Raw genomic sequence first — 9,199 nt, 5'->3', positions numbered from 1 at the left:
GAGCAAAAATGTAACTTAGAAGGAAAAGATTTTCTTTCATTGATCAAAACATGTTTGAGTACATTGATGGAAGGGTGGCCTAACCTAAGATGCCATAACCCGGACTCTTTGACAGAAGTATAAAAACAAGACTTGACAGACTCTACTTGAGAACACGGGATAGGCTCAACTCTTGGACAGAGATTTTTATCGGCTGAAGCAGAAAGGCAGAGAGAACCATGACTTTGTGAGCATGAGAATGGAGCTGCAAGTTGATAGAGACCATTCCTAACCGTCCCTTGAAGAAGAACCTTCTTCGAAGCCATGTCCTTCAAAACACAAGAAGTAGGATAAAATTTAGCATATGCATTGTTATCTTTGGTGAGTTGAGAAACACTCAATAAATTTTTTGTAATAGAAGGCACACAGAGAATATTATTAATTTTCACAGGTGCAGCATTGCCAATAGATTGAATGAGAGAGTTTCCAATATGAGAGATAGGAAGGGATCGACCATTACCAACAGTTAGCTTGGTCTTACCATTGTACTCAGTTTGAGTGTGGAGATGTCCAGTGCTATCTGTGATGTGGTTGGTAGCCCCACTGTCCAGGTACCAGTTTGGATCATCAGTAGGAGGTTGTGGCTCGGAATGAGTAATAAAGGCTTGCTGACCATTGCCACCAGTTGGGCCATTAGAGGCAGGCTGAGGCGACTACTGGGAGTTGTTGTGGTTTGGTGGTGCAAAGCTTAAATCAAAGCGGTGGTAACATTTTGCCGCAGAATGACCGGGTTTGTGACAAAGCTGACAGACGACACGACCTTGGTTTCCTGTACCACGGCCACGACCGCGTCCACGAGAGGAAGGGAACCTGCCAGAATTAGATTGAGGGACAAAGGGTTTCCTATTTCTTGCAGCAAAGTTAGCAGTAGGACCTGTAGGGTCAGCAGCAGAGGTCAGTTGGTCAAGTCTCATCTCTTGACTCTGAAGGAGAAACTGAACCTCAGAGATGGTAATTCTATCACCCCTGGAAGTGAGATTAATGACAACAGAGTCATATTCAGGTCCAAGGCCTCCCAGAATGTATAAAATCAAATCATCATCAGTGAATACTTGGCCTGCAGCAGTTAATCCATCAGCAATAGTTTTCATTTTCAAAATATAATCATGGATAGATTGGGAGCCCTTTTTGAGTGATTGGAGCTGAAAACGCAGTTGGAGAATACGGGCACGAGATTGTGTGGTAAAAATATTTTCAAGAACCACCCATAAATCACGAGACACATTGCAATGAAGAACGTGACCCATCATAGCCTCAGAAATAAAGTTCAAAAGCCAGCTAAGAATAGCTTGATCAGTTCGAATCCACAGAGTGTGGTGAGGGTTTACCTGCCTTGGTGCGGCTGGATCTTGGCCAGCAAGTGGTTCGAGAAAAGGAGGAGGGCAGGGTCTGGTTCCAAAAAGAAAGCCATCAAAATCATGAGCACGGACTGCCGGTAAGACTTGCGACCTCCAGTAGGCATAGTTCTCTCTGTCTAGCCGGATTGCAATCGGAGCAAGAAGAGGTGCGACTGGTGCTTGCTGGATGGGAATAGCTGGTGCGACAGGGACATCAGCTACTGGCGGAGCTGGAGGTGGAATAGGAGCATCAACGCCATCACGAGCAGCTTGGTCACGGTGAGCGTGACTTACGGAGGAGTCAGATTGAGACCCAGTGGACGCCATCGGCGCTGATACCAAATCAAAAACAAAAAGAGAAAGAAAAGTTAAAATAAAAAGAAAAAGGGAAGAGGAAGGGTACGGTCATAACAGAAAATATTCCATACTGTTGAGGTGATGACACGTATGGTAGGGTGTCCTCAATATTTGGAGAGTGTCAAATTCTAGAAAGATCCTAGGACACCTGTACAAAGGAATATACTCAAAGAATCAATATTTAATTTTAACAGAGTTTGTATTGAAAATTGTTAACATAGGTTACAGGAAAACTGTTAGGCAACACCTGCAAAAAGAATAACAACACGCACAGATATGGGAACCCAGAAATAATATCCACTGTATATAAATCTCCCCCTGGAATTCGAGAGCCAGGAAATCTCTCCTCAGTACATACAATTCATAAAAATACGCATAAAAGAAAATCCCTTCACCCAATACAATGTTTATTTACTATTTGCTTTAGGTGCACCATACCCCCTGCACCTAAATCTAACAGAATAAAACCCTCCTAACCATATTTCAGCCACGTGTCTCCCTTGCTTTCCTCTCTGCTCTTGTGTACACGTATGTGATAGGTGGTCTATCAATACCCCCTGCCCAAAGTCTCACCTTGTCCTCAAGGTGAAAACTGGGGAATTTCTGTTTGATGACATCAAAGTTTTACCAAGTGGCTTCAAATGCTGGTAAGTTAACCCACTTAATTAGAGCTTGTGGCTGCTATTTTTGGGTCCCTGGGTGCACATCCAAGACCTGTTCGGGCTCTAAAATCCACTATAATTCTTCTGTCAAATCCTTGGGAAGTTCAGTTGCCATTTGTTGATGTCCAAGAGCTGCCCGTAGGAGTGAAATGTGAAAAATTGGGTGTATTTTGGACTCCGGTGGTAGTTGTAATTTGTAAGCCGCTGCCCCAATCTTCGCTACTACTGGAAATGGGCCGAAGAAACGTGGAGCTAACTTTTCATTTCTGCGTTTGGCCAAAGATCTCTGTCAGTACGGGCGAAGCTTCACATACACCAAATCTCCTATTTCAAACTGTAAATCGTGCCTTTTGCGGTCTGCCTGGTTCTTCATCTTCTGCTGGGCACGCTGTAAATTCACCTTAAGAAGTTCAATGATCTCATCACGAGTTTGCAGATTGTACTCCACAGCTGAGACGCGGGTTTAGGCTGGTTCATAGCGAATCAAAGGTGGCGGTTCGCGGTTATAAAATGCTTTGAAAGGAGTCATTCCAGCGGAAGAATGGTAAGAGGTATTGTACCAATATTCTGCCCAAGGAAGCCACTTAGCCCACTGCTTAGGTTTGGAGCTACAAAACAGCGTAAATAGGTCTCCAAACAACGATTTACGACCTCCGTTTGCCCATCGGACTGTGGATGATAGGCTGAACTGTGCTTCAACGTTGTGCCCTGCAAACGAAACAGTTCCTTCCAAAACAAGCTAAGAAAGATCTTGTCACGATCCGATACAATGGATTGTGGGATTCCATGAAGGCGAACAATCTCGCGCACAAAGATGGCAGCCACAGTAGTAGCCGAGAATGGATGGCGAAGAGGAATAAAGTGGCCATACTTCGACAAACGATCTATTACAACAAATATTGAGTCAAACCCATTGGATTGAGGAAGACCCTCTATGAAGTCCATGGAAATGTCTTCCCAAATCTGATTTGGAATGGGTAAGGGCTACAATAAGCCGGCTGGAGACTGAGCCAAGTACTTGTTTTGTTGACAAATGGCACATGCAGCAACAAATTCCTGAATATCACGCCTCATTCCCTGCCAATACAGATCACTAGCAACCCTTTGAAATGTCTTAAGGACTCCCGAATCTCCCCCAATGTTACTCCCATGATATTCTTGTAAAAGTATTGGAATAAATGGAGAGGAGGAAGGCAATACCAACCTGCCTCGGTACTTCAAACAGCCGTGAATATAAGTATACCCCTCCTTAGCTTGCCCCGTTTGGACCTCTTTAATCAACTTTGACAGCTGTGGGTCAGTCATCACATGGGCTTTCAAATCTGCCATAGACATCACTGTCAGAATTGATATGGCAGCTAGCTCCCCCTCATGCGACACCCTAGACAAAGCATCAACTGCTTTGTTTTCCAAACCCAGTCGGTATTGAATGTCGAAGTCGTATCCTAACAATTTCGTCAGCCATTTTTGATGTTCTGAAGCAACCAGCCGCTGTTCTAATAAGAATTTCAGACTTCTTTGATCCGTTCGCACCAAAAATTTCCTCCCTAATAAGTATGGGCGCCACTTTTGAATATATAATACTATTGCCATTAGTTCCCTTTCATAGACTGATTTAGTGCGAGCCCGTTGAGACAAAATCTGGCTGTAATAAGCTATTGGGCGCTGTCGCTGCATTAATATAGCCCCGAGACCCGCTCCGGACGCATCCGCCTCTAGTACAAAAGGGGCTGAAAAATCGGGCAGCGCTAAGACGGGCACCGAACACATGGCAGCCTTGAGTTTTTCGAAGGCGTCTTGCGCTTCCGCATTCCACCCAAAAGCCTCTTTGCGTAGTTGGTCTGTTAAGGGTCTTGCAATGGCACCATACCCTTTTACGAACTTCCGATAATACCCAGTCAGCCCCAAAAAACCCCTCAACGCCTTAAGTGACTTCGGAATCGGCCACTCTTGCATAACTTTAAGTTTACTAGGGTCGACTGAGAATCCGTTCGCTGAAATAACATGGCCAAGATAATCCACCCTTGGCTGTCCAAACAAACACTTCTTCCTATTGGCATACAACTCGTGTTGTCGAAGCCGTGAATGTACCAACTCCAAGTGGCCAACGTGGGCTTCCAGTGTGGGGCTGTAAACTAAAATGTCATCAAAGAAAACAAGTACAAATTTCCTTAAAAAATCACGGAACACCTCATTCATAAGCGCCTGAAACGTCGCGGGGGCATTTGTGAGACCAAATGGCATAACCAAGAACTCATAATGCCCTTCATGAGTCCTAAAAGCTGTTTTCTCTACATCCTTTGCTGCTACTCGAATCTGATGATAACCTGACTTGAGGTCTAACTTCGAGAACACTGTGGCCCCATGTAGTTCATCTAAGAGCTCATCTATAACTAGAATAGGAAATTTATCTGCTACTGTTTCCCTATTCAGTGCACGATAGTCCACACAGAACCTCCAACTTCCATCCTTTTTCTTGACTAGTAACACCGGGCTGGAGAAGGGACTAGTACTGGGCTGTACAATTCCGGACTGTAACATTTCTTCCATTAAACGCTCTATTTCATCCTTTTGGACCTGGGCATAACGGTAAGGACGAAATGAAATCGGCCCGACCCCTTCTTTCAGTGTAATCGCATGCTCCCGCTCTCTTGTGGGTGGTAATCCAGCTGGCATATTAAAAACTTCTTCATGTTTCTGCAAAACTGCTGCCACCTCTTCTTGTGAACCCAACTCTGCTGGCTCTATGTCCCCTTGAACCAAAGAACTCGGCTGCACCCAATATCCTTGCCCCTCGTTTTGGACTGTTCGTATCATGACTTTGAGGGAAATCTGTGATTTACAGAGAGTCGGGTCTCCCTGCAATGTGACCAACGTTCCAGCTATCCCAAATCGCATCACCATCGTTCGCCAATTTACTTGCATATTTCCCAACGTTTCAAGCCACTTTATGCCGAGTATAACATCTGCTCCCCCCAAATCAAGTGGCAAAAAATCAGTCACTACTTGTAAGGTTGCTAAATCGAGTGTAGCTTGGGAACAAATTCCTTCAGCCCGCACCTTTCTCCCGGTTCCCAGCAATATGCCATAGCAGGTTGTCTCTGTTAGTGGTATGTTAGCTGCCCGAACTACTCCCGACGATATAAAATTATGTGTCGCGCCACTATCAATAAGCACAGTGACCTGTTGCTGCCCTATTTTCCCAGCCAACTTCATGGTATGGGCAGAAGAGATCCCTACTAAGGAGTTGAGAGATAATGTTGCAAGTGTTTCTTCGGTGGTGTCTTCTGAGGATGAGTCTGGAGTTGCTGGTGGTGATTCCAGAGTTGGTGAACTGTCTTCCTCGTCCATGATTAACATAACTTGCAGCGTCTTCTGCTCGCATTCATGGCCCCTATGAAACTTTTTATCACACCTGAAACAAACTCCTCTAGCCCTTTTATCTTGGTATTCGGCCTCTGTCAGCCGGCGCACTTGTGGTTGCTTGATCGGCGGGGACAACTTAGCCCCCGTGGTGGACGACGGCGCCGTGGAAGATGACCCAAAAGATGTAGCTGGCGGCAAGCTCCTGGACGAGAAGAAGGGAGGGTATCGAGGAAAGGATGTGTTTCCGGGGGTGGGCTTAGCAGCTGGTACCTTAACATTTGGGCCTGATAACAACAATTGTTGCCCTTCCTCTATACGTTGGGTCGTCTCCATTATCTGGGCTAGGCCCACGGGTTGCAAAATGTGCAAGGGCCCTTTGATTTCTTCCTTCAGCCCCTTAACAAAACTCCCTTCCAAAATATGTTCGGGTACCCCACTGACCCGAGATGCCAGTGTCTCCCATTTCAGGCGGTAGTCCTTGACAGTGGTCTCCTGCACCACGGACAACCACTCCTCCGCCGTGGAACCTACTGCAACTGTGTGGAATCGTAACAGCAATAATGTCTTCAACGCCATCCAGGACGTTATCGGCCGCCTTTGATTTTCCCATTGAAACCAGGATAGAGCATCTCCCTCTAATCCAATGATTGCCGCCTCTAGCATGTGTTCCTCGGGCATCCTGTTCAGAAGAAAGAAACGCTTGACTCTGAATATCCAGCCGTCGGGATTGTCGCCGGAGAACAACGGAAGCTCCATTCGTGGTGGCCGGTAGTCTCGACCGTGTGGGTGTTCTGGCGAAGGCCACTGATCGGACCTGTGGAAGTGAGGATGGGAAGATGGACCTGGAGCATTTGTAGCCGGTCCCGCCGCCGACGAATTCTCTGCCTCCACCGCCTTCCGCTGTCTGTCAATGCTAGCTGCAGTCGTCTCTGGTCGGGGCTGCCTAGCTGCTTGGAAGAACTGAGTCATTTGAGCCACCATGAAGTCCATTTTCTTCTGCATTGAAGCAAATTCCGATTTCAACGTATCCATCTCTTGGGGTAAGTGCTGGAAATCAGATCGAACCCCCATCAATTCCGACCGAAACCCCAACTGTAGATCTGCCAAGCCTCCTCGACAACCTCCATAGGTGCGTCCTTTTTTGGTCCCATTAGAAGAAGGGCTCTGATAGCAATTTGTTAGGCAACACCTGCAAAAAGAATAACAACACGCACAGATATGGGAACCTAGAAATAATATCCACTGTATATAAATCTCCCCCTGGAATTCGAGAGCCAGGAAATCTCTCCTCAGTACATGCAATTCATAAAAATATGCATAAAAGAAAATCCCTTCACCCAATACAATGTTTATTTACTATTTGCTTTAGGTGCACCATACCCCCCGCACCTAAATCTAACAGAATAAAACCCTCCTAACCATATTTCAGCCACGTGTCTCCCTTGTTTTCCCTCTGCTCTTGTGTACACGTATGTGATAGGTGGTCTATCAAAAACTTTATCAATATTTACCAACTATTACTGCATTATTACGTTTTTTATTTAAACAATGTAATAACACTAAAAAATTATAACTTACAAAACATCGGTAACAGACATTTTCAAAACTAGCCTAGGAAGCTTAATTTCAAGCTTATCAGTTTAATTCTTAATTTAGAATAGACTATTGCTGCATTTCTAATTCAAAATTGTAGATATCAATTACATAATTTGGTTTTGCAGATGTATCTTAATTCTTATTTTAAACTCTTATAACTTTGTTATACTAGGACTTATATATGTTAAAAAAAATTGATCAATTATTATAATTTAAAACTTACTGTAATGTAATGTAAATTCATTTAATCATTTCTACTCAGTTGCATGTGTGAATCCAATAACATCATTAGTATATTAAGATGGGCATTGGAATGAAAACAATAATTGTAAGGATTACAACAAAAGTATTGATACCATTCGAATGCTCATTGGCAACATCAGTATTGATACTGCTTTGTTAAAAAAAAAAAGAAAACTGCAACTATTCAATACCAAGTTGCAGAATACTTATTGCCGCTAAAGATAAATAGTGATAAGTCACTTGCTTTTTTCTATTTGAAGGGTTTGAAAAATGGTCATAATCTGACGACAAGGTTTCCTCTCACAGTTTCTGTAACAGAGAGTAACTAGTCAAAATTTTATGGATCACCCCAAGCAGTAATAATCCTATCACCATGCTTAATGTTATTTCCGACTCATCGACACAATCAATATTTTGGAATGATCAACCTCAAAAACTACCAAATTTCATTCAATTTGCATACCATATTTCATGGAGAACGAAAATCATTGGGAAATATTTTCTGTGTTTTTTGTTTTCGAAGTTGTGTTTTCAGAAATAAGAATAGAAAATAATTTTTGTAGTTTTAAAAAACAACATATGTTTGTTTAATGTTTTCTAAAAATAACTTTTTAGTTTTATTTTTAAAAAAAAAAATCTTAAATAAAAATTAATAAATATATTTACATAGATAAAAATCTTTTAAAAACTTGTAATAAATAATGAGAAAGAAAAAATGATGAAAAGTAAGGAGAGAGAAAATAAGGAGATGAATTTTGAGAAAGAAAAATTGAAAAGAGAGAAATTGATGCAAGAAAAAAAATGAGAGAGAAAATGACAAGATAGAAAAAATTAAGAAAGAAAAAATGAGGATATAGGAAGTGATGAGAGAGAAAATAATGAGATAATAAGTGATGAGAGAGAAAATAAGAATGTCAAAAGTGATGAGAGAAAAAATGAGGAGCGATAAATTAATGAGAGAGAAAGTGATGTGTAATTATAATTAAAAATGTTATGTGATAAAAAAAATTTAGAATATCTGAAAACAACTTTTTGTTGTTATCAAAATTTTATGTTTTTTTGTAACTTTGATTTTAAAAATTGTTTTCTGAAACACCCTACTTGTTTTCAAAAAACAATTTTTGGATTTTAAAAACAAAAAATAATTTTCTAGTTAAGAAGTCAAACACCCTCTTGGTTATTTATCCATAGTATGAATTCATATATCCAAAAAGTTTCATCCTATACCAACATTGCAAATTAATGCTACTATTTGCTTGGTTTACAAAAATACTCATTTTATTTTTTTAGCCTCCATCTCTCTTCTCCCTCTTTCTCTTGGTTCACCCTTCGATTCTTTAGAGAGCCACGGCAGCCACCACCAATTTAAAAAAAAAAACGTCAACAACTTTGGCATGCTCTTCTGTTTTTTTTCTTCTTATATCTTAAAATAGAGAAATTATAGGAAATGACCCAAAATAAAACCATCAAGAAACTAATGTCCTCATTTTTAAAATTGTAGATAAATGACCCTTTTACATTGTTGATTATCTAAATTGCCCTTTTTTTATAATTTATTTATTTATTTAGGATTGTATGACTTTAATATAGTGGTATATG

The 9,199-nt window shown here is 41.7% G+C and overlaps 1 protein-coding gene and 1 non-coding gene across 2 annotated transcripts; both read right to left on the bottom strand.

Moving 5' to 3' along the window:
* Positions 1-952: 952 nt before the first annotated feature.
* LOC133792906 (small nucleolar RNA Z247) lies at positions 953-1,091 on the bottom strand. Its single transcript, XR_009874374.1, has one exon. It is a non-coding gene; the product is annotated as a small nucleolar RNA Z247 (small nucleolar RNA).
* A 1,932-nt stretch (positions 1,092-3,023) lies between these two features.
* Positions 3,024-7,359, bottom strand: LOC133791660 (uncharacterized). The gene is made up of 2 exons (XM_062229580.1): positions 7,340-7,359; positions 3,024-6,950 (listed from the first exon to the last, which is right to left on the bottom strand). The coding sequence occupies exons 1-2, from the start codon at positions 7,357-7,359 to the stop codon at positions 3,380-3,382; spliced, it is 3,591 nt and encodes a 1,196-aa protein (XP_062085564.1). The 3' UTR covers positions 3,024-3,379.
* Positions 7,360-9,199: the final 1,840 nt, after the last annotated feature.

The sequence above is a fragment of the Humulus lupulus genome, chromosome 7 (assembly GCF_963169125.1).
Source record: "Humulus lupulus chromosome 7, drHumLupu1.1, whole genome shotgun sequence".
Classification (NCBI taxonomy): domain Eukaryota; kingdom Viridiplantae; phylum Streptophyta; class Magnoliopsida; order Rosales; family Cannabaceae; genus Humulus; species Humulus lupulus.
Note: the sequence above shows the minus strand (reverse complement) of the source record. Positions and strands in the feature narration are given on the sequence as shown.